Source organism: Hemiscyllium ocellatum, chromosome X (assembly GCF_020745735.1).
Source record: "Hemiscyllium ocellatum isolate sHemOce1 chromosome X, sHemOce1.pat.X.cur, whole genome shotgun sequence".
Lineage (NCBI taxonomy): Eukaryota > Metazoa > Chordata > Chondrichthyes > Orectolobiformes > Hemiscylliidae > Hemiscyllium > Hemiscyllium ocellatum.
The window spans coordinates 12061367-12088062 of record NC_083453.1 but is presented as its reverse complement, the minus strand read 5'-3'; the positions used below and the strand labels follow the sequence as shown (position 1 = coordinate 12088062).

Sequence of the window (26696 nt, the reverse complement as noted above, 5' to 3'; positions counted from 1 at the left end):
ACAGAAGCTGTTGTTTTTGTTTCACTCCCACTACATGAACTGAGAAAGGCAGTTCCTGGTTGGTAGTGCTTGATGTGGTGCAAGGGCTTCATAAGTGGCATTGGTGCCAAAATTTTGGATAGTGATGAATACTTCTACATTTGGTGAGCATGATAGCACAAGTGAAATGCCGTTGAGTACATTTATCACAAACTGTAGTGATTCAAAACACAGGGCAATCAGGGTTGGATAATAAATGTTGCTCAGCCAGTGATGTTTACATCACATGATAGAATAAAAAGGAATCTTCTTCCACCACCCTTGCAGGCAGGAAGTTCCAGATCATCATAGCTTGCAGTGTTTATTTTTAAAGAATATTTTCATCTTGTCACTTCTGGTGTATTCTCTGGTTGCTAACTCCTGCCACTGGAAACCGATTTCTGCTTTTATGCTGTAAATATGACTTTTGAACATCCATCAAATCACCTCTTTATCTTCCTTGCTGTAAGGAGAACAGCCCCAGGTACTCTAGTGTATAATTACTAGCAATGCGGGAATTCAGTTATTAAAAATTAGCAGGCAATTTGGTTCCTCCAGGATGCCCTGCCATTCAATAATATGACTACTGATAAGTCCCATGCCTCAACTGTTTTTGCCCCATAGCTCATATGCCCCATAGCCCTCAACTCCCTGATATTTCAAATATCAACCTTACTCCTTTTAGATTAGATTACTTAGTGTGGAAACAGGCCCTTCGGCCCAACAAGTCCACACCGACCTGCCGAAGCGCCACCCACCCATACCCCTACATTTACCCCTTACTTAACACTACGGGCAATTTAGCATGGCCAATTCACCTGACCCGCACATCTTTGTGACTGTGGGAGGAAACCGGAGCACCCGGAGGAAACCCACGCAGACACGGGGAGAACGTGCAAACTCCATACAGTCAGTCACCTGAGGTGGGAATTGAACCCAGGTCCCTGGCGCTGTGAGGCAGCAGTGCTAACCACTGTGCCACCGTGCCGCCCTCTTGAACTACTTCCAGTGATCTTGCCACCACAAGTCTCTGGTCTAGAGAATTCCAGACATCCACTACTCTCTTGGAGAAGAAATTCCTTCGCACACTTTTTAAATGAATGCCCCTTTGTTCTGTAAGATGACCCTGTCACGCCTCCTCAAAATATTGTATATTTCAATAAGATCACCCTTCATTCTTCTAAACTCTAATGAATGATGGCTTACCTTGCTTCACACTACTTGATAAGTCGACCCCCTCATCCTAAGAATGAGCCTAGTGAATCTCTTTCAAACTGCCTCCAAAATTATTATATACTTTGTTAAATACAGGGATTAAACTTTACACAGTCCTCCAGATGCTGCCTCACCAATACCCAATACAGTTGTAACAACTCAATAACTCTTTATTGATTTAAAGGCCAAGATTTCATTGGCTGCCTTGATTACTTGCTGCATCTGCGTGCTATCTTTGTGCTTCATGCACAAAATCAGCCAGCTGCTCTTTCTTTGGAGTGTCTCCATTTAAATAACAATGTTCATTTGATTCTTTCTATCAAAGTAGATGTCTTCATGCTTTCCTACACGAAACTCCATGTGGCACGTTTTTGCTCGGTCATTTCAACCTCTCTATAACCTATTGAAGGTTCCTTATGTTCTCAATATAACATGCCCTCCCACCTATTTTCAGCAAATTTGGATACATTACTCTGCCCCTTCTCCAAGTCCTTAATATAGATAGTAAATATTGGCCGTAGGACTGATTATTGTGGCACTCAACTAGTAATGTACTTCCAACCTGAAAAAGACCCATTAATCCTGACTTTGTCTTCTGTATGTTAATCATTTCTCAATCCATGCTAATACATTGCCCCTAATACCATGAGCTCCAATCTTATGGGTAATTATGCGGCACCTTTTGATTCATAAAAGAATCCAAATACAGTACTTCTACTGGTTCCCCTTTATCAACAATGCTTATTTTATCCCCAACTAGCTCTGGCAAATTTGTCAAACATGATTTCTCTTTCACAATACCATGTTGAGGGTTTGTGTTAAGCATTTCTAAATTTGGCCCTATTTCTTTCTTGATCATGGTCTCTAGCATTTTCCAGATAACAGATGTTAGGCTAACTGGCCTGTAGGTTATTGTTTTCTGTCTCCGTCAATTCATGAACAGGGGCATCAGATGATATTAGCAGTTTCCAATCTGCTGTAACCCTCCTGGCATTCAGTGAGTTTTGAAATATTTTGCCCAATGCTCCAGTATTTCTGTAGCCACCTCTTTTAAAACCCTGGGGTGCAGGCGATCAGGCCCTCGTGACGTGTTTGTCTTTTAATCCAATGACTTTGTCAAATGCTTTGTCTCGAGAGAAAGAATGTTGCAAGATGTTTTCTCCCTTTAGCATCTTCCTTCTGGTATCTGGGATGTTACCATGTTCTCTACTGTGAATACCGATGCAAAATATTGGCTTAACTTATCTGCCATTTTCCTGTTCCCATTATCAATTCCGCAGTTGCATCTTCCACTGTTTCCACTGTTGCTTTCGCTGCTTTTTAAAAAATAAACCCATAGAAGCTCTTGCTATTTATTTTAATATTTCTTGCTAATTTACTTTCATAGTCAGTTTTTCCCTCTGTTACCTTTTTTAAGTCATCCATTGCTGGCTTCCTTTCTTAAAAAAAAATATCAAATCTTCTGGCCTACCACAAGTTTTCTCTATTTCGTATGCATTTGTTTTTAAATAGATACTCACTCTCTCTGACTGCCATGGTCCATCCTTCTCATAGAATCCCAATTCTATCAAGAAGAACAAGGAACAGCAGATTCAGGGGAACATCGCCACCTCCAAGATTCCCTTCAAGCCAGTCACCATCCTGACTTGGACATATATTGTTGTTTCTTCAATGTCAGTGGGTCAAAATCCTGGAATTGCCTCCCTGTGGGTCTGCCTGCAGCATGTGGACTGCAGCAGTACAAGAAGGCAGCTCGCCACTACCTTCTCAAGGGCAGCTAGCAATAAAGGTAGGTCAGCCAGCAATGCCCACATCCCACAAAGAAATGACAAGCAAATCCTTGCTTTTGACTGGTGTAAATTTTTGCAAAGCATTGACCTTCTCCTTAGTCTTTTTTCCAAGACTGTGATTTTTTTTTTGATCACTTTTCTCCATGACTCTGCCCTCGTTTAAGTTGAGAATAGTGATTTGAGACTTAAGGTACTCTTACCCAAATTGAATTTGAATCTCCATGCATTGATTCCTAATCCTTATTTAGAGCTGCTATTTATTGCCCAGCCATATTTCTGTTCCTCAGTTTGCCTCCCATTCATGTGTCTATCAAGATCCGCCTTTAAACGTTGAGAACGTGCCTGCTTCTACCACCTCCATGACCAGTACATTCCAGGCATCCACCATCCTCTGTGTGAAAACTTTTCCTTGTACTTCCCATCTAAACTTTTTCCCCCTCACCTTGAACCTGTGCCTTCTTGTAGCTGACCTTTCTACCCTGGGGGGAAAAAAATCCTCTGATTATCCACCCAATCTATAGACCAGGCAACATCCTGGTAAACCTTCTTCTGCACCCAATCTAAAGCAACCACGTCCTTCTGATAATGTGGTGACTACAACTGGATGCAATATTCCAAATGTGGCCGAACTAATGTTTTATACAACCGTAATGTATTTTGCCAACTTTTATATTCTATACCCTGGCCGCTGAAGGCAAGTATGCTGTATGCCTTCTTGACCACCTTATCTACTTGTGTTGCCACTTTTTCAGGGACCTGTGGACCTGTATGTCCAGATTCCTTTTGTATGTCAGTGATCCTAAGGGTTCTGTCATTTTATTTTATAATTCGTATCTGAATTTAATCTTCCAAAATGCATCCCTCTCATTTGTCTATCTCTCATTTCTTTCCCCAAATCTGCAATCTATGTCCCTGTGTATCTTTTGATAAGCCTTCTCACTATCTGAACTCTGCCAATTTTGGTGCTGTTCGCAGACCTACTATTCAGCCTACTTGCGGTTTCCTCTGGATTATCATTTAGTTATTACAGACAGCAAAGGTCCCAGCACTGATCCCTGTGGAACATCATGGGTTACTGATATCCATTCCGAAAAGCATCCTTCCACCGCTACGGTTTTCTATGACCAAGCCAGTTCTGTATCCGTCTAGCTAGCACACCCCAGGTCCATTGAGACTTGTACCAGCCTAGCATGAGGTTAAAAACCTACCTTATCAAATGCCTTCCTTTTTATTAAAGTTCACGAGGACAACATTCACTGCCCTTCTCTCTTTTCCCCCCCCCCCCCCCCCATCATTCTCGTCACTTCAAAAATTCAGTCAAGTTGGTGAGACATAACCTTCCCTGTATAAACCCGTGCTATTGATGAGTAACCAGTCTGTTCACTTTCAAACGTGAATAAATCCTATCTCTTGGTATCATCCCCAACAGCTTCCCCACCACTGACGTCAGGCTCACTGGCCTGCAATTATCTGGCTTATTTTGGTTTCCCTTCCTTAAACAAAGGAACAACATTGGCCATTCTCCAATCCTCTGGAACCTTGCCTGAGGCCAAAGAGGATGCAAAGGTAACTGTTAAGGCCGCAGCTATTTCCTCCCTTGCCCCTCACTGTATCCCGGGATAGAGATCATCGGGTCCTGGGGACTTGTCTACCTAAATATATTTCAAGACACCAAACACTTCCTCCTTCATTATGTTGACCAGCCTGAGAGTATTCACATACCTTTCCCTAACCTCAACATCCCTCACTTCCCTCTTTTTGGTGAATACCAATGGAAAGTACTTCTTAAGGATCTTGCCCATTTCCTCTGGCTCCACACATTTACCTCCCTCCTTTTATCCTCGAGTGGGCCTACTCTCTCTTTTTTTCCCCCTGGTGACCCTCCTTGCTCCTAATACATGTATAGAATGCCTTGGGATTCTCCTTTAACCTTGCTGGCCAAGGTTGTTTCATAACCCTGTTTAGCCTACTAACTCCCTGTTTGAGCTCCTTCCTCCTTTCTCTATATTCTTCAAGTACTCCCTTAGTGGGTTTGGATGGGGGACAATTTACTAAGTGTGTCCAGGAGTTTGGTTTGTTTGAATAGTCCAATGAGGGAGGGGGTGTTACTGGACCTGGTATAGGGAAATAAGTCTGGCCAGGTGATCAAAGTTTCACTGGGGGTGCTTCCTGTTTGAGCTCCTTCCTACTTTCTTCTGTTTGTATTTTTTTCCACTAAGTTGATGCCTTTCCCTGTCATCTAAGGTTCCTGAATACTGCCATTCCTATCCTTCATTTCCACAGGAATGTGCCTGTCATGCCCTGTAATCAATTGGACTTTGAATGACTCTTTCCCATGTCAGATGTGATTTAACCCTTAAACCGCTGCTCCCAATCTGCATTCTCCAATAGTTAGCCTTCCCCCAACTTAATGCCTTCATTGAAGAGGTCTGCTCTTGTCCTTGTCAATAAATATCTGAAAACGTATGGAATTACTCATTGTTCCCAAAATGCACCCCCACTGAAACTTTGTTCACCTGGCTGAGCTCATTTCCCAATATCAGGTCCAGTATGGCCCCCTCCTTTGTTGGACTATCCACATTGTTTCAAAAAACCCTCCTGGACAAACGTAGCAAATTGCTCCCCATCCAAAGTCCCAGTCAATATGGTGGAAGTCAAAATCACCGACTATCACAACCCTGTTTTCGCATTTCCAGAATCTGCCTACATATCTCTTCTATCTCCTGCTGGCTGCTGGGAGGTCTCATTGTGATTGCACCCTTCCTATTCCTGAGCTGTAACCGTAATGCCTCGCTGCAAGATCCCTCCAGGGTGTCCTCCCTTAACATAGCTGTGATATGCTCTCGAACCAGTAATGCAACTTCCCCACCTTTTTTTTTATTGCTTCTCTCTGTCTCCTCTAAAACATCAATATCCTGGAACGTTAAGCTGCCAGTCCTGTCCCTCTTTCAATCATGTCTGCTAGCAACAGCAACATAACTGCAAGCGTTTATTCAGGCTCTAAGTTCATCTGTCTTACCTATTATACTTTCTTTTGTAAACTTGTGGAGGAAAAAAAACTAAAAAAAAGACCCAAGTATCAGCATTGATATACAGTTAAATCTTAAATAAATGATAACTGAAATCTATCAAACAAGAAAACAGAAACACCAAGAGAAAAAAAAGACGAAACTCCACTAACTACTCATCTAACTTACAACTAACCAGAGTGTATCATTAAAATTCTTACATTATTCAAGAGAAAAAAAAAATCCAACGGATAACACACAAATTGAGCAGTGATATACATGCTCGGAATGTATGAACATCAGATCACAACTAAACCCATACTTATCCAAAGCATCCCGAGCATAGAGCATATAAAATTCACAAAAGTAAAAGCTCTTTAGTACATTCAGATCAATATAATTTAAAAAAACCATTTCTAAATAGTAAAAAAAAGTAATAAACGTATTTAAATGGAGATCTTCATCCTTTATTCCCAGGGGGCATCACTTCCTTTCCAAAAAAACCCATCATAACCTCTCCCAACCAGTGCTCTTCTCCCCCCCCCCCCCCTCCAATCAACATTAACTAGACCCCCTGGTAGGGGGGGTAGACCGGGGTGGGAGTAGTGCAAAACAACATCAATTAACTCTTATAGTTTGTCTAAGAGAGTCCCAAAGTTCCTTGGCCTTCTCCGGTGATCCGAAGTTAAACACAGACCCTTCATGGCTAAAGCGTAGTGTAGCTGGGTAGCGCAAGGAATATTGAATGTTTAAATCCCTTAAACACTTCTTTGCTTCATCAAACGCCTTCCTCTTTCGAACCAAAGCTGGGGAAAAGTCCTGAAATAATATAATCTTGGATCATTTGAATCATGGCTTGTGGATCTTTCCCAAGATTTCTGGAGGCTTCAGAAAGCATCTGCTTCACCTTTATGGCTCTGTAGTCGGAACAGGACCGGGCGGGGGCGCTGGTTCGAGCCGGGCCTGCGTATTGCGACCTGGTAGGCCCATTCTACCCTTACCTGGCCTGATCCAGCCTCCAGATTCAATAACTGCGGAATCCACTGTTCAAGGAACCTTGTAAGCTGGCCGCCTCCTTCCTTCCTGTTTGGGAAGGCCCACCAAATGAATATTTTTTCGACGACCTCGATTCTAGGTCTTGGGAGGAGCACTATAGACTCAGACTTGCTGAGTTGCTGCCATCTTGGATCTCCCCCATGATACTTTTTGCATTGAAGCAAATACAGTCCAAGCCTCCCACTTCCACTGAGCTCAGCAATCTGTCTGTAATAAGAAACTTTGCTAAATTGGAGAGTTGTGAACCTTGAGATTCCTTGACCATGGAGGCCTGTGGAGATTAGTTTTTTTGAGTGGGTTTACGGTAGGGATAGGTTTGCGATTGTTAATATGGGTTATGGGATTCAGATGGGTAAAAGACACTGAAGTATTCATCATATTGAATGGCAGAGCAGGCTTGACAGGCTGACTGGCCTGTTCCTTTTCCTGTTCCTTCCTATGATAAGTGACCCCAGTGGACTGGCATTGAATTGATTACTTGTGATCTTGAAATATTACCCTGGAGTTGAAAATAGGCTTTCAGATCTGATCGGTATCCTCGCCAATGATTTTTTAAAATCAAATTGGACAAATGGTCTCTCGATGATACTGGAGTAGAAATATTTATGGAAGGAAGTTTGTAATTCTCCCAAATAAGGTAATGCATATCATTCCATAGGTCACGCTTTATCTACTTAACCACACAACTATTTGAGCTGGACAGCACATCGGGATGTTATTTGTTTATTATTGGAAATGGAGCAAAATGGTTTTTTTTTGGAAACTTCACCTAAAGGATAAAATTACAGCATAGCTAGTAGCAATTGGCCTAGTGCATGGCTACTTAGTCCAGAAAAGTCCTGATTTGGTCGATAAGATGGAAAGATGGTGGTTATTTTTGGGGGTGGGTGTGCGGTTTGGGGGGGGGCGCGGGGGGGGGGGGGGGAAGAGAGAGAGCGAGAGAGATCTGTTCTTTTGAGGTATCAGTAAAGGCACTACAATTGGTTACGGTTGTTTGAGAGAAAACTTTAGCTCTGCATTCAGTTTTTAGTGACTCTGCTATACAGGCATTTGTGCTGATATTGGGCTCATCTCTGCTGTACCTCCTTTTCAAAGTTAAATAGCCTGCCAGCACTCCCCAAACGTTGCATATGAATGCTGACACTTTTACACTAGTCCAGTAAGAAGCTCTCCAAAGGTATGCACTGCCAATAAAGCAAACATTAAGGCATTTCAGGTGAACTGACTAATTGGAAAGTACCAATTTTTTTTGAGATAAAATTGACTGAAGAGATTAGTTTTGATTATCGCTGAATGTTTGCAACACTTCAGAATGTGAATCTTGCAAACAGAACTAGTCAACGTTTTCATTCTTCAATGCCCTGAAACCTTTTTTTTCTGTCTGGGCCTGTATGGATTTTCCATAGTCATTTAGGAAAATCTAATAAATGGCCTTAGAGGAAGTATCAAATGTTAATTTCTTAAGTCTTTCAAAACACCATTGTTAAAATATTGGGTGGATCCTCAAACTGTGTGAACACTACTTCAGGTAGTCTGTGTCAGAACATGATTTCTCTTCAAGATTGTAGAAGTAACTTACAAAGTGAAACACTGCCATTTATATATCATCGCTTTACTAGATTACAACATTTATTTCCCTCCTACCTCCTTTTAGTTGCTTCCAGATAAAAGAAAATATCATGCTTTTGTTTAAATAGTAATTTGTAGACATTGATTTGTCTTTTCAATTGAATCCTTTCTTGCTCTAACCAGTTGATTGCTTGCTTAATCCGTGACGACCAGAGATCGGCATGTTGAAATTTGCAGATATGATCCTAGTAAATGGATGTACTCAGCACTAAAGAATGTTTTCGGTAATGGTTCCTATTGCTGTTATACAGGTTATTAACACTTGTGTTGCTGGACCCTGCTGACTGTCAAACCAATCATTGGGTTGAGTTTTTTAAAAAAGGATTCCGAAGTTCTGTTGCTTTTGATTTAAATCGGCAACTAACCTCACCTATTTTCTCTCTCTCTCTCTCTCTCTCACTCACTCACTCACTCACTCACTCACTCACTCACTCACTCACTCACTCACTCACATGCACATTTGCCCTGCAAACTCAACAGCAAACAGCCTCTTAATTGTAAACTTAGAATGAAATTACATCAGTATGCAGTATTGTGGTTCAAGTCCCACCTGATCCATGTGTGCCATGACATCTCTGAACATGTTGATTAGAACATAACTGCAATGTTATTTTACAGGTGGTAAGAAATTAATTATTGCCTGAGATTTCATCACTAAATATGATTTTACACTGACACTTCACAGAGCTGCAGAAATGTTTCGGCACAGAAAGAGACCGTTTAGTCTATCATGCCTGCAACAGTTTATTAAATGAGCATTATTACCTAGTGCCAAATATAATTAAGTTGGCGTCCAGGAAACCATCATTTGTACTGACTTCTGGAGATTTTAGCAAATCTGAATCCGGGCTACTTTTTATCCTGACAGTAGACTTCGACCACTGTTAAAAACTGGCTTTCAGTCTATGCCATGTATAAAGGAGCTGAATATCAGTGCGCCAACACAGCTGTCGTGTAATTTGACCCAAACAAGTTGCAATTTTTGTTTCAAAAAAATTTCAAGTTTGCAATCATATGAACTCTGAGGACAAATATATTGTCAAGGATAAGGGATTTCTTTGGGAGGTAAAAATGAAAAGCCACCAAAAAGATAACACGTGACTCAATAACACACATTACCTTGAAAATCCAAGAGTGTGTTTTTGCTTTCTTTGAGTGAGTTTTACAAGTGAACAGGATAAACAACTGTGCATCAGGTCAGATAGAGAGATCTGGAAATGTTGTCCTTTTTTTGGCTTGGCTTGAAGAAAGCCCTTTTTGGTTTCCATTTGCAGAGATCTTGGCTAAAGCTGGATCTGCAAAACTGTTACTCCTAAGAAAGGGGGGTAGTTTAGGACCATTAAGAAAGAGGTTGCCTTTGTATAAGAAGGTTAGTTTAAAAGTTCTACAGCAGAAGTGAAGGGGTTAAATTCCTGAAGGGGCATTTGAAGCTGAGAAAGTATAAGCTCAGTTGTGTGAAGGCCCAATGAAGAGGCTGTCAGGTTCTTGAGATTGGGAATTGAAGCTATGATTAAATTAATCCCTGTAGATGAGATTGGGAAGGGAATTTCTCTTTGTGAATACTGTGCTTTATGGATTAATGGGATTGTATTTTACTATGTTGTGAAAGTTTTTAATTTGTATAAATAGTTCGGTTTATTTTTGTTTTAATTACAAAATACACTCCTGTTTTATTGTTGAAACCAAATTCACAGCATTGTGTGCTTGTACTTCAGTGAAAGATCACCACTGTTTCTAAAACAATTCTTTGCATCAAAGCCAAATTTTCAGTCTGGGATCTGACTTGGCTAGTAATAACATTAGTGGGATCATAACACGAGGAATGAGGATTTGGTTTGAGCATGGAAAAGTCCATTTCCCTTTGCATTGAGAAAGTGAAAAAACATCTTTTTTTCATAAAGGGTGAAAGCATCAGTATACTTTGGCTGTGTCTCTTTAAATTCCTTCAGTTTCTTCCTGATAGTAATATGGAAAGCTGAAGAAATTTGGTGTTATGGGTCAATGGTCTAAAACAGCTTAAAAAGTACATGTATTCTTCAGTGAATTCCAGTAAAATGTTAGTTTCATATCAAAAGTAGGGGGCTGTGTTTGTTGAGTAAATGCTTGGAGTTTTGCTGAACCATTTGGATTAACAGGGATCTGTCTCTCACTGTCTCACTGGTTTGATTAAGTATCTTGTTTCTGTATGGTACAATATTCCAAGCTGTAGGTATAATCACTTTGCATGTGCTAGCTGAGTTTTTAAAAAATTCTTAATACAGTCATTGTGTTTCTGTAGCAGTACAGGTGCACAATCCTTTATCCGAAATCCAAAATTGTCTCAGCACTCCTACTATTCACACGCTGTTAGGTATTTTTTAATTTCACTATGAAAATGTCATTTAGAGTTATTCTGAAATCCAAAAAATTCCAAATTCTGAAAAACAACTGACCCCAAGGATTTCTGATAAAGGATTGTGTACCTGTATTAATATCAGTGGGGTGCTGGAAAAGCACAACAGGTCAAGCAGTATCCGAGGAGCAGGAGAGTTGACGTTTCGGACAGAAGCCTTTCATTAGGAATGTGGGGGTCTGAGATAAAGTGGAGCTGGTGTGGGGGGGCAGGGTTGGAGTTAACAGTATCAGTGTTATTTACTAAATTACATACTCCTTTTTTTATGTGCAGGCAAAACTATAGAGGACATGGAGCGATCACCATTCACCAGAGGGCAATGGACATCTCAGTCCCTGCGGATTACTGCCAAAGAACTGTCTATCGTTAATAAAAGGGGAACAGCGGCTCTTAGGGAACGTTTTTCTAAGTAAGTACATTAAATAGGGAAGATAAATAGCTTTCTAGGTCGACAAAGGTTGGCTGTCCCTTTCTGCTTGTGTGCATATGTTTTGCCATTTGACCCTCCTTAGGAATTTGAATTTGTTAATACAGACCTGAGCCTAAAGGCTTAAAGTGAAGGATGCAATTTTCCCAAATCGCAATTAGCTGAAAACTCTAAACTCAGGTCCACATGGTTATTTGCCTGCACCTTGAATTTTGCACTAAGTTGCCATCCACATGCATAGTTTGAGATGGTATTGGAAGTAAGCCATTCTCTGCATTCTTCAGTGAGATGACATTTAAAGTTTTCCCCTCTCACCCTAAACCTATGCCCTCTAATGTTTGACGCCCCCCCCCCCCCTCAACAAGGAAACTGCCTTGTTTGGTTATCCTATCCATGCCCCTCATGCTTTTTCAACCTCTCAGGTCACCCCTTAGCCTCTGATGCTCCAGGGAAAACAGCCCCAGCCTACTCAGCCTCTCTCTACAGCTCCAACCCTGGCAGCATTCTTTTCTGAGCCCTTTCAAGTTTCACAACATCCTTCCCATACAAGGGAGACCAGCGTTGCACATAATATTCCAAACGTGGCCTAACCAAATGTCCTGTACAGACACAGCATGACCTCCCAATTCCTACACTTGATGCTCTGGCCAGTAAAAGAAAAACATACCAAATGCCACCTTCACTCACCTGTCTACCTGTGACTCCACTTTCGAGGAACAATGAACCTGCACTCCAAGGTGTCTTTGTTCAGCAACACTCCTCAGGACCTTACTATTAAATGTACAAGTCCTGTCCTGATTTGCCTTTCCAAAATGCAGCACCTCACATTTATCTAAATTTAAACTCCATCTGCCGCTCCTCAACCCATTGGCCCATCTGATCAAGATCCCGTTGTACTCTGCAGTAACCTTCTTCGCTGTCCACTACACCTTCAATTTTAGTGTCATCTGCAAACTTCCTAACTATATCTCCTATGCTCACGTCCAAATCATTTATATAAATGACAAAAGGTAGTGGACACAGCACCGATCCTTGTGGCACTCCACTGGTCACAGGCCTGGAGAGTTGCTTTTCAGACTGGAGGCCTGTGATCAGTGGTGTGCCACAAGGGTTGGTGCTGGGTCCACTGCTTTTTGTCATTTATATAAATAATTTCGATGTGAACATAAGAGGTATGTGTCCAGTGATATGGGGAAAAGGCAGGAGGTTGGCCCTTTACAATAGAACCAGTGCAGGCATGATGGGCCAAATGGTCTCCTTTTGCACCATAGCACTTCTATGATTCTGCAACACTTTGGTTTCTAAAACCACTGGCCATGGCAATTCCCACCCATCTTGTTGTTAATCTCTTCTGTCAGTTTTGTTTTTCCCCATCCCCTTTTAATGCTGAAGATTCTGCCTCCCTTACAACAATTGACCATTTAGTACCTTAAGTGTTTGTCATTCATGGTTTACCACTAATCAAATATGTTGGCTGACTATTAGACTATTTTGCCGAATGAGAGATCTTTTTTTCTCCATGAGACATCTAGATAGGTAGTGGGACCTTGATCAATAATTACTTCTTATTTCCCCCCAGTTCTCGTTAGAGGCAAGCACAGACCCAGCGTCAAACTTGGCATCTTCCTGGTGACTTCACTTGGGAGATAGCTGATTAAACTTGGTTTGCTGACCTGCATGTGTGTAGCTTCCTGCTTGATCAGATGTTCATATTGTTTTGGAGCCAGTTGAGCATAAGAATGCATATATATGAAATTTTTGTGCTTCACCTTTTTTTGTCATTAATTTTAGAAATTCATGTAATTTGTTGAAGATATAACATTTCAAACTTATTAGGGTTGAATTGCGAAAAATACTGAGTACAATTCATAAAGGTTTAGTCTTCTAAACCTTGTTTGCATCTTCTGGGAATGTCTTTGAGCTGTAGAATACTGATTTGATTTGTGCACGGGCATGCTAGTGCCTCATGTACTTTTCACCAAGTAGCTTACTGGTGGTGTCCCTTGGGATAACTCAAATTGGCGACATCTGATTAATGTGCGAAGGGAGAAGTGGGATTTTGTTTGCTTCTAAAAACTCTTTTAGAACTGTTATCGGAACTCCACGCTTCCGTCCAATCCAACATTAGACAAAGAGGGAGCTGGAGGATGCATATTTTAAATGGCAAGTTCCTCAGCCAAATTCTTTTGTCAAGAAGGGATTGGACAGCAAATGTCAGGAAACCTGACGTTATTGACGAAGCTTGGACTGGTTCCTACTTGTTGTCTTGGTTTCAGATTTGTACCCATATTGGTAACTAGCAGCTGGAACTCAAATTTATTTTCTCCACTCAAGTCCAAGGAAACCAAAATCCTGTTGTAGAAATCCCACATTGAAAGCCTTAGGCCAGGATTTTGGAGTTCATCTCCTTTCTCTGCACTACACTCTTGTGCTGCCTTTGCACTCCTATCTTCATTGTTTTTCAGTTGTATTGAAAATAGTTGTCAATAAACATGAGGGGAGAGATTCTGAAGCATTGTAGTGTGTCTGTTTGCTCAATAACAATGTCTGTCTGTGTCAGATTTGTACGGTTTACACGTCAAATCCCACCTCATTAGTGAATGGTCTAATGAGGCATTCAGCATTCTGTGCCAAAAGTCTTCCATGATTTGATTCCTATTAATCCCAGTCTCTTTGCCCTCAGGTATCAGAAAGCAGCAGAGGAAGCAAGCAGTGAACGAAAGAAAGGGGTAGGTGCACCTTTTTAGATTGATTTAAGTGATGTATTTCTGCTTTGCACGTGCAGAGATTGTATGTTGAGCTGGAATTACTCAGTGAAAACTTGCTCGCTAAAAATCATATGCTTTTAGAATTTTGAGGTTTTTTGCATTCTTGTACATGCTCTCACAAATTGGGAATTATAATGTACATGATCAGTAAGTGGTTATTCTCCGATTACTATACCATAGTAGTTTCATTCTCATAACCTTTCCACCTGTTCTGGCAGGATTTGTGCTTGATGTACACATCTATTTGAATTGATTTTCTCAAGAGCATCTACTGACTGTCAGTAGAATAGCTTTGCGTTGACTCAAGATAATTCATTCACTGTATTTGTTAGTTGGGTTGTACTATAGAAGGTCAGAGATATGGGTTTGAATTTTTAAAACTTGGTTAACAAACCTGAAGTCATGGTGAAAAAGTGAATGGAGCTTGTACAGCTATTGGAAGATGTTTCACTTGTTCCTGTGAAATGCCAGCAGGAACTGAGTGTTGCACTTCTGTTCCTTGGCATCATTGTGCAGTTATTGTAGTTCTTATTCTCTACCTCATCTGCATCTCCAAAATTGTTCCTCCCCAACAAATCAAAGGATTGAAATGCCTGCAGAGTATCCTTAAAAATATTTTTTTAAAAATTCATTCACGGGATGTGGGCATCACCATCCAAGCCAGCATTTGTTACTCACTCCTAATTACCCAGTGGGCATTTAAGTGTCAAATGAGGTGATGGCCTAGTGGTATTATCACTGGATTGTTAATCTAGAGACCCAGATCATGTTCTGGGGAAGCAGGATTGAATCCTGCCCTGGGATGATAATTTGTGTCCTTGAGTGTAGCTGAGCAGTCTAAGGTGTGGCATTTAGGCTCCAGTCTCTAGAGGCATGGGTTTGAATCTGACTGTTACCATATGCTGTTAGTATGTTAGATGAATCGCAGTGTGGGTGAGCACTTTATGGGCGGCATAGTGGTTCAGTGGTTAGCACTGCTGCCTCAGTGCCAGGGACCCAGTTTCAATTTCACCCTCTGGTGACTGTCTGCCTGTGTGGAGTTGGTACGTTCTCCCAGTTTCTGTGGGTACTTTGGTTTCTTTCTGTCCAAAGATGTGCAGGTTGGGTGGATTAGCCACGCTAAATTGCCCCATAGTGTCCAGAGGAGAAAGTGAGGACTGCAGATGCTGGAGATCAGAGCTGAAAATGTGTTGCTGGAAAAGGGCTCATGCCCGAAACGTCAATTCTCCTGCTCTTTGGATGCTGCCTGACCTGCTGCGCTTTTCCAGCAACACGTTTTCAACCATAGTGTCCAGAGATGTGCATTGGAAATGTAGGGTGGCAGGGATAGGTTGGGGGTCTGGATCTGGGTGGGATGCTGATCAGTGTAGACTCGATGAGCCAAATGGCCTTTTTGCACACTGTAGGGATTTTGTGACATGTAGGCCAGACCAGGTAAGGATGGCAGTTTCCTTCCCTAAAGAATATTAGTGAACCAGATGAGTTTTTCCTGACAATGGTTTCATTGGTTATTATTAGCATCCTAATTCCAGAGAGTTGGTGAATTCAATTTATACCATCTGCCATGGCCGGATTTGTACCCAGGTCCCCAGAATACTCTGATGTAGTACTCTAGTGATAATATCACCAAGGCCATCATTTTCCCTAATCCCCAAAATCATAATAAATATAATTGATCCACAAGTACAGAAAACCAAGCCAAAATGGGCTATCAGTGAGGAAACCTATTCTGCCACCAGCATCTAATGCAGAGGAGTTGAACTGGTATATAACTTCTTCCTTTTTATAAATCTACTGGCACAGAGCTGCTGCACAGATTCATTTGTACGAGTTGATACGATTGAATTTGTTGAAGTAGTCTACAGGATCTAAATCTTTGACTTTTTGCAAATAATACTATAGTTAGTTGTGTTAAAAATCACAACTGAAAATGTGTTGCTGGTTAAAGCACAGCAGGTTAGGCAGCATCCAAGGAACAGGAGATTCGACGTTTCGGGCCAGAGCCCTTCTTCAGGAATGAGCCCTCATTCCTGATGAAGGGCTCTGGCCCGAAATGTCGAATCTCCTGTTCCTTGGATGCTGCCTAACCTGCTGTGCTTTAACCAGCAACACATTTTCAGCTCTGATCTCCAGCATCTGCAGACCTCACTTTTTACTTAAAAATCACAACACCAAGTTATAGTGCAACAGGTTTATTTGGAAGCACTAGCTTTTAGAGTGCTGCTCCTTCACCAGGTGGACACTGAAAGCTAGTGCTTCCAAATAAACCTGTTGGACTATAATCTGCTGTTGTGTGATTTGGTACCCCAGTCCAACACTGGCTTCTCCATACCGTTGTTAATTTAGAACCTAGTTAAGATTGGAATTTTCCTTTCTGGAATTTTTGAAATGATATCCACACTGGGAGGGAAGAGGTTAAGTAGTTAATTTCTAGCTTTAAAACATTAGGTTACTAAATTAGATCAGTAGCTAAGGTATTTGGATCAGCTGTGTCCCAGATTTGGTTGCTGTGCTGAGTTAATTGGTAGTGGAAGTGTGACAATTGATCACAACCATACTAAAATAGACCAGAGAAAGTTGACCAGTATTTCTGCTGGCTATCCAGTGACCCCTGTTGGTATGACTTTTTGTTTTTGCTTGCTTGACAAAGATGAGTCCAGTTTGGTTGTGCTGCTTAGACAATGCGTGACTGGAGACAGGAAGGAGCACAACTTTTATCAGCATTTTAGAGGAAGAAGAAATTGGCAGATGAAAAATTTAAGTCTTTTTTCTATTTAAACCATAAAAATATCTTACAATAATTTCTTATTGTTTCTCTTATTTTATCTTGGGGAAATTACATGGTTAAGTTTTAACAAAAGTTCTTAATTTTTTTGTGTTTAAGAATTGTAACATGATGATCCCAGTTGAGGTCAGTTATGCTCTTTCTTGGCACAAACTTCCCTTTATCCCACTGAGCCCTTGCCACTATAAAATACATACACTTAGGAATCTTTGTTTCTGGTAAGTAAGGATTTTTTTTATCCAGGGCTTGTATTAAATGCCGAATGTTATTGGGTAACCGTTCACAGGGTTAAGTGGTCACTTAGTTTTTAAAGAGTTAAATTTGTGAGGTGGACCTCAAGCTGAGTTTATCCAGTAATCCCTTTTTAATTCCCCCAGGCTTTGTCTGGCCTTTTTTTTGTTTCCTCTCTTTCAAACTGTGGGAAAATGAAAGGAGCATAAGCACCTGGTGTTGATGAATTGCAAACAGGTACAGTTATTACTAATGTTCAATTCTAAGTTTACCATTAGAGCATTGTTCATAAATATATATTGGAAAGCATCAAGATCAAAAGAACCTAAATCGTTTTTGTAAAGTTTAATATTTTGACAAGGATTTTTGCACTTTTGCATCTACTTTTGAACGTATTTCTTTTTTTCCCTAAATGTATGGATATTGGCCCACCAAGGAGCCAAAACAAGTGGATGGGTGTAAAGATACTAATTAACCATAATCTAGGGGGGGATCCAAGATGGCGGCGACCCAGCAAGACTGAGTCCACAGTGCTCTACCCAAAACTTGGGAAAAGTAGGCTATCCACCCCCACCACACTCTCACTAAACCATTTATAATAGTTGTTAACCTTAAATAGTTACCTATTAGTACATTTAAATAGTCTAATACTAGCTGGAAAATGAGTAAAGGGAAGGGAACAGGCGGCTCTAAGAAAGCAGGGACCCCTCCCCCACCCTCTCCCTCTTCATCTGCAACAAAGGTGTCTTCAGCTACTTCAGGAGATTTACCAATGAAGATGAGCTTTGAGGAGATGTTTGCCAGGTGGGAGGCGAAGATTGATGCTTTTATCGAAGTGCTTCTCTGCTCTGCCGAGACTCAATCAGCCGAGCTGCAGAAGCAGGGCAGAGACATTCAGGAATTGGAGTGCCGAGTCAGAGAGGTGGAGTCGAAGGCCGCAGCCTCAGAGACTGGGATAAAATCAACAGCCGACCACATCCGTTTTCTCGAGAATCGAGTCCAGAACCTAGAAAACCACATTGATGACCTCGAAAATCGATGTCGTAGAAAAAATATTCGGTTGTTGGGCCTGTCCGAGCAGGAAGAGGGAGGTCAGCTGACAGCATTCTTAGAGCATTGGCTGCCACAACTTTTAAATCTGCATAATGGATCAGGCCAGGTAAGGGTAGAATGGGCCTACCGGGTCACAGTACGTGGGCCCGGCTCAACCCAGCGCCCGCGCCCGGTCCTGTTCCAGCTGCAGAGCTATAGGGAGAGGCAGATGCTCCTGGAAGCCTCAAGAAATCTGGGAAAAGATCCCCAAGCTATGACCCACAAAGGATCCAGGATCATGCTGTTCCAGGACTTCTCCCCAGCTTTGGTCCGAAAGAGGAAGGCATTCGATGAGGCGAAGAAGCGTTTAAGGGACTTAAATATCCAGTACTCCTTACGATATCCAGCGACGCTACGCCTTAGCCACGAAGGATCCATATATAACTTCGGATCACCGGAGATATATGTTGGGGCGTTTGGTTAATGTTGATGGGGAGAGGTGGTTACCTTATTCTATTTTACTTCTGTTTTTAGGAGCGGGGTTGTTTTTCTTTCCCCTGTTATTTTGTGGTATTATATTTAAGTATTACATGTTGAGATTGTAATCTTATAGTTATATATGGTATTAATATTCCCAAATATATTTAGATGTGGGTGGGGGTGGGGTGTTCACTGTTAACTCTAGCTTTATATTATATTTGAATTCTCCTCATTTTATTGAGGAACACCTGGGTCAAGGGTGGGGCACTGGTTGGAAGAGGGTAAGATGGACTGTGGGAGAGGAAGTGACGCTCCCTGGGAACAAGGGAGAAAATCTCCAATTCGGAATGTTTTATATTTTTTATACTTAGAAAGAGTTTTTTGTTATATTGTTTTGAGTGTATCAGAGAATCTTTACTTTTGTAAATCTTGTATGCTCCATGCTCGGGATGTTCTAGATAGGGTTTCCCCTCCCGAGGGGTCTCGGATCTGTCCAGATGATTATGGCTGAACAGTCGGTTAAGTGGTGCACCTGGAATGTCAGGGGGAGTAATTCGCCAGTTAAAAGGAAGAAAATATTATCAAATCTTGAGAAGGAGAGAGTTGATATAGCTCTCCTACAGGAGACACACCTGTCGGATAAAGAACACTTAAAATTACGACAGGGCGGATTTGATCAGGCCTTTTTTTCCTCTTTTAATTCAAAAAGCAGGGGAGTCGTTATCCTTGTCCGGAAGAACTTCCCTTTGAAAATTCTAAATCAGATAAAAGACGAATCTGGACGATATATTTTGATTAAAGCCCTCATAAATGGAGAGGAATATGGGATCTTAAATGTGTACTGCCCCCCGGCACACCCCTTTAAATTCATAACGGAAGCTTTTTCAAAACTGATGGCCTTTGGTGCCCGTCATACAATTATAGGGGGAGACTTTAATTGTATTATGGATCCGGAAATAGACAGGATTCCCAAGAGTGCCGCTGGAGTATCTCCCAGATCTAGACAACTGGCGGACCTGAATAAAGAATTAGGATTGGTAGATGTATGGAGATGTCTCCATCCACAGGGTAGAGATTTTTCTTTCTACTCTAATCCACATAAATGTCACACAAGAATTGATATGTTTTTTGCCCCATCGATTTTTCTAAACTCTATAGCAACCTGTAAAATAGGTACTATAGCAATCTCTGACCATGCCGCTGTATACATGGAAACTAAGGTAAAGAACAATGGGACATCTGCTCGGCATTGGCGTATGGACCCCTTCCTGATAAAAGATAGCAAATTTTTAAAGTACTTCTCCCAAGAACTTAAAACTTTTTTAGAAATTAATACAGGTACGGCTAGCAATCCGTCAATGATGTGGGAGACCATCAAAGCTTATGCACGAGGTTTGATCATCTCCTATTCAGCGACCCAGAGGAAAATGAAGGGAGAGCAACAGCGTCTGCTCGAAGCTCGCCTAAAAGCAGCCGAAACAGCATACGCTGATAGACCTTCTATCACAAAATTGCAGAGGATTACAGCTCTTAGGACAGCTTTAAACACCGCGCTTACTCAAACGGCTAAAAGGGAAATATTATTTGCGAAACAAAGATTATATGAATATGGCGACAAACCGGGTAGATACTTAGCATTTCTTGCAAAGAAAAAGAAAGCCCCTCAAACTATTCCGACCATCAAGGAAAGTATAGGTACCCTGACTCCTGATCATAAAAAGATCAATGCGACCTTTAAAGAATTTTATTCTGAACTATATAGATCGCAGGATTGTGAAGATAGGATTAGGAGGATGCAGTCATTTTTTAAAAATTTGACCTTCCCGGGCCTGACTCCGGAACAGGTGTCGGCCCTAAATACCCCTTTAACAGTCCAAGAAATACTTGAGGCAATTAGGCAACTTCAGAGCGGAAAAGCACCGGGCCCGGATGGTTTTCAAGCTGAATTCTATAAAGAATTTACAGGAATATTGGTTGACCCACTTATGGATATGTATAATTTTGCGCATAGTCAGGTCTGTCTCCCGCCCACGCTGAAAGAAGCAAATATTTCTCTTCTCCTCAAAAAAGGAAAAGACCCAGAAGATTGTGCATCTTACAGACCAATATCCTTACTAAATGTAGACTTTAAAATTCTCTCAAAAATGTTAGCACTAAGACTAGAAAGGGTACTGCCATATGTTATAAAGGAGGACCAGACGGGATTTATTAAGGGCCGCAGATCATCCAATAATATCAGAAGGGTCTTGAATATGATCCAAGCCTGTCATCAGGGAAAGATACCAGGAGTAGTAATTTCATTGGATGCGGAAAAGGCATTTGATAGGGTTGAATGATCATATTTATTTTACACATTGGAAAGGTTTGGCGTTGGACAGGTGTTTACCAAATGGGTTTCAACATTGTATAATGACCCCAAAGCAGCTGTTATTACTAATGGGTTAAGATCGGATGGCTTCAGTGTGGGTAGGGGCTGCCGTCAAGGATGTCCTCTCTCACCATTGTTGTTTACACTGATAATCGAACCATTAGCAGAAGCCATCCGGACTGATCCTAATATAACGGCCCCGAGGATTGGTACAGGTAAACACAAAATTACCCTCTATGCAGATGACGTTCTCTTATTCCTCAGTAATCCTTTAATATCAGTGCCTCGTCTAATTCAAGTTATTAATACATTTAGTGCATTCTCAGGCTATAAAATTAATTTTTCAAAATTGGAAGCCATGCCAATGGGTGGTCTGGCTATGATACCCCACTTAATGGACGGATCCCCTTTTCCCTTCCGTTGGTCCCTGGAGGGCTTCTTATATTTAGGTATTTTTATCACGCCAGTATTTGATCAGCTGTATAGGGCTAATTTTGTACAATTAATGGAAAGGATAAGGCAGGACCTCCAGCGATGGAGAGACCTTCCGATTTCCTGGCTAGGGAAAATAGCATTAATTAAAATGAATGTTCTGCCCCGTCTCTTATATCCTATGAGAATGCTCCCGCTGATGCTGCCAAGGCTAGCCCTACGTAAATTATATGGCTGGTTGGGCTCCTTTATTTGGAACCATAGACGGCCCCTTATTAAGCTGAAGAAGCTACAACTTCCACAGGCAAGGGGAGGACTGGACTTCCTAGACTTCAGGAAATATCAGTTAAGCTCCCTACTAAGTTACATAGCTGATTGGGTTTCATCTGATCCACAATCAATTTGGCTGGATATCGAAGCCTCCCAAGTAAAATACCCACTTATTAACCTTTTATTTTCAGATAAGAGGAAAATCATTACAGACCACTGTAAAAATCCCATAATATTAAACACAATTAAGGCCTGGAATATAATGCGGCAAAATGAGGGTAACTCACATAAAACATCCCCCCATGCACCAATAGTAGGCGCATGGGGATTCCAACCGGGGATTACAGATGCCACCTTTAAACTCTGGAGATCCAGGGGCATCTCATGCTTAGGGGACCTATTTAAAGATGGGATCCTGATATCCTTTGAGCAGCTGCGTCTGAAATTCGGAATACCTAATGGGGATCTCTTTTGATACTTCCAAGTTCGAGATTATATACAGAGGAAGACTACATTAATAGATAGTCTTTATAAATCAGACAGAGAACGTAATGTCTTACGACCAGCGGGGGCATCCTCCGTTAGTACTATATACCATTTGCTACATGATGGAGTCTCAGGAGACATGGATGACCTGCTTAAAACATGGGAGCAGGACTTGGGGCTAGAAATCTCTGAGGATATGTGGAATGACATTTGGGAAAATGCTAGAAGAATTGCTATCTGTAACAGAACTCAGGCTATCCAACTAAAGATACTTCATAGGGCCCATATAGCTCTGGCTCGACTGGCAAAATTTAAGGCAGGAGCATCTCCAATGTGTCCTAAATGCAAAATAGAGGTGGGTACTCTTGTACATTGTCTGTGGACTTGTCAGAAAATCCGCAGATACTGGACTAAAGTGGCAAATACCCTGACAGAAATTTTAGGAACGGAAATTAGGGTGGACCCTGTATCTCTCCTTTTGGGCTTTTCGAACCTCTCATCTCTGGATATGCATGGGAAGAGACTATTTTCTATTCTCTCTTTCTGTGCAAGGAAAAATATTTTGGTGAACTGGGTGGCTGAGGGCCCCCCTGGACTTTCAAATTGGCACAGATTAATTATGGAATATATCCCCCTTGACTTCCTCACAAATATGGTGCACCGAAAGACTGAATTATTTTATAAAATATGGCAGCCCTTTCTGAATTATATAAATGCAGATATTTCGGCTATCCTAACAAGGGCTTTTATTTAGTGAAGATTTCAGACCGGGCTGCTCCGGGGCCCCTTGGGAGAGGAATCCTGCGCGAATACGGGTTTTATTATATTTGATGTTTATACATTCCGAGCATGTAAGAGACTTAGGTATACACTCTGGTTAGTTATAGGTTAGATTAGTAGAAAGTTGAGTTTTTTTTTCTTTTTCGTTTCTTTTTTTTTCTTTTTTTGTTTTGTTTTCTTTCTTTCTCTTTTCTTTGTTAAATTATGACTATTGTATATATGATTTAATTGTACATCAATGTTTGTATTTGAGAGTTTTGTTTATTTTTGTAAATTTGCAAAAATGTTAAATTTCAATAAAAATATCTACAAAAAAAAAACCATAATCTAATTGACTGGCAGAACAAGTTCAAGGGCCTTAATGGCCTACTTCTAAAGTCTGGTTGAAGATTTGTAGCTCGGGTGTCCGTTGTTGTGGTTCTGTTCGCCGAGCTGGAAGTTTTTGCTGCAAACGTTTCGTTCCCTGGCTAGGGAACATCATCAGTGCTATTGGAGCCTCCTGTGAAGCGCTGCTTTGATGTTTCTTCCGGTATTTATAGTGGTTTGTTCTTGCCGTTTCTGGGTGTCAGTTTCAGCTGTAGTAGTTTGTATGTGGGGTCCGGGTTGACGTGTCTGTTGATGGATCTTCTTGCCGTTTCTGGGTGTCAGTTTCAGCTGTAGTGGTTTGTATATGGGGTCCAAGTCTATGTGTCTGTTAATGGAGTTTGTGGATGAATGCCATGCCTCTAGGAATTCCCTGGCTGATCTCTGTCTGGCTTGTCCTATGATGGTAGTGTTTTCCCAGTCAAATTCATGTTCCTGGTTGTCTGAGTGTATGGCTACTAGGGATAGCTGGTCGTGTCGTTTTGTGGCTAGCTGATGTTCATGGATGCGGATTGTTAGCTGTCTTCCTGTTTGTCCTATATAGTGTTTTGTGCAGTCCTTGCATGGTATTTTGTAAACTACGTTAGTTTGGCTCGTGCTGGCTATTGGGTCCTTCGTTCTAGTGAGTTGTTGTCTGAGTGTGGAAGTTGGCTTGTGTGCTGTTATGAGTCCTAAGGGTCGCAGTAGTCTGGCTGTCAGTTCTGAGACGCTCCTGACGTATGGTAGTGTGGCTAGTCCTTTTGGTTGTGGCATGTCCTCGTTCCGTGGCCTATCTCTTAGGCATCTGGTGATAAAGTTGCGTGGGTATCCGTTTTTGGTGAATACCTTGTATAGGTGTTCCTCTTCCTCTTTTCGCAGTTCTGGTGTACTGCAGTGTGTTGTGGCTCTTTTGAATAGTGTCCTGATGCAGCTTTGTTTGTGTGTGTTGGGGTGGTTACTTTCATAGTTTAGGCACCTTTGTAATCATCAAAAACACAGAAATAGAAAAAACACACCGAATCATCAACGCCACACTCACAGGAATACGATTCACGAGAGAAGAAGAAAAGGATAGCCAACTCCCATTCCTAGACGTGTTAGTAGAGAGAACACCCAACGGAGAATTCACCACAAGGGTACACAGGAAACCAACACACACAGACCAAGTCCTAAACTATGAAAGTAACCACCCCAACACACACAAACGAAGCTGCATCAGGACACTATTCAAAAGAGCCACAACACACTGCAGTACACCAGAACTGCGAAAAGAGGAAGAGGAACACCTATACAAGGGATTCGCCAAAAACAGATACCCACGCAACTTTATCACCAGATGCCTAAGAGATAGACCACGGAACGAGGACATGCCACAACCAAAAGGACTAGCCACACTACCATACGTCAGGAGCGTCTCAGAACTGACAGCCAGACTACTGCGACCCTTAGGACTCATAACAGCACACAAGCCAACTTCCACACTCAGACAACAACTCACTAGAACGAAGGACCCAATAGCCAGCACGAGCCAAACTAACGTAGTTTACAAAATACCATGCAAGGACTGCACAAAACACTATATAGGACAAACAGGAAGACAGCTAACAATCCGCATCCATGAACATCAGCTAGCCACAAAATGACACGACCAGCTATCCCTAGTAGCCATACACTCAGACAACCAGGAACATGAATTTGACTGGGAAAACACTACCATCATAGGACAAGCCAGACAGAGAACAGCCAGGGAATTCCTAGAGGCATGGCATTCATCCACAAACTCCATTAACAGACACATAGACTTGGACCCCATATACAAACCACTACAGCTGAAACTGACACCCGGAAACGGCAAGAAGATCCATCAACAGACACGTCAACCCGGACCCCACATACAAACTACTACAGCTGAAACTGACACCCGGAAGCGGCAAGAACAAACCACTATAAATACCGGAAGAAACATCAAAGCAGCGCTTCACAGGAGGCTCCAATAGCACTGATGATGTTCCCTAGCCAGGGAACGAAACGTTTGCAGCAAAAACTTCCAGCTCGGCGAACAGGGCCTACTTCTGTTATTAACATGTATTTGCCAGGTATGGTCTTGTGCCTTTCTTTTGGTGCTGAATCAATGTTTGCCCCTCTCTTCTTTTTCAGTTTCTAAATTCCCAATGTTTATCTTAACTCTGCTGGAAAGTGAATTAGGGCAAAGTTGGAATCAGTTACGATGCCCACCCAATTTGCCATCTAGATTCTGTTATGCAGATTGAAATGGGGGATGTGAACAGGAAAAATTAGTGTGTCCAATCCATTGCCCAACCCCTTCCACACAGGTATCATAACCCACCATTCTGATGATGTCATTAACTTTATTGCTATTTTATTTATTTTTCTAATCAACCTGTTCAGAGATATTATCACTAAGCTCTGGAGCAGGTGGGACTTGAACCCAGGCTTGCAGATCATGAGGTAGGGACACCACCACTGTGCTGCGAGAGGGCCCTGATTAACTACTAATGTCAGTAGCCTTAACTCTTTCACTTGACCAACGTTGCTCAATCAGCAAGCTTTGCTGGTTGAAGCCTGCTATGTTGCCACTGTGCTCACTATATGTCCATTGTGAAAGATGTGATGACAGGAAATGAGTAACTAGTTATAAAGCATAACTAACTGCCAAAGTTTACATCTACAGGATGTTTCTGGGATTGTGCCAGGTTGAATTTGTTGTTTGAACTATTCAGCTACAGATAACTCTTGTGCAATGCTGTCAAGTCTCTGTTTGTTGGTACAGCTTGGATTGGCTATGAAATTCGAAAAGCTAAAGGAAAAGCCTTGGGGGGATGGTGGGGGGGGAGAAATATGTATTACTTACACTCTCTCACTCTCTCGCGCGCGCGCGCGCGCGCGCACACACACACACACACACACACACACACACACACACACACACACACACACACACTTACGCACACAGTGTGCTGCAAAAGTAACTTATTTTTGACAGTGGATGCTGACCTGTGCAGTTGTTGAAAAATTGCTGTAGAGCTTGGTGTATTTGTTTTATAATGCAGGATGGATCAAAATCGGCCACCATATTTGAGACATTGTAGAAAGCAAAAATAATTGAATTACTTGATGTTGCCACAGTATTTTCCTTCTTACCTTCCTCTTTCTTCCCATCCCTTTT

The 26696-nt window shown here is 41.7% G+C and overlaps 1 protein-coding gene across 8 annotated transcripts in view; it reads left to right on the top strand.

Moving 5' to 3' along the window:
• The window catches only part of LOC132805723 (LIM domain and actin-binding protein 1-like), a 122618-nt gene that overhangs the window by 44666 nt on the left and 51256 nt on the right, over window positions 1-26696 (top strand). For all 8 annotated transcript variants that reach the window (XM_060820939.1, XM_060820940.1, XM_060820941.1 and 5 more), the window contains 2 exons: window positions 11382-11517; window positions 14219-14264. In XM_060820939.1, coding sequence (XP_060676922.1) covers window positions 11399-11517; window positions 14219-14264 — 165 coding nt within the window. In that variant the 5' untranslated portion in view covers window positions 11382-11398. The remainder of the gene's footprint in view (window positions 1-11381; window positions 11518-14218; window positions 14265-26696) is intronic.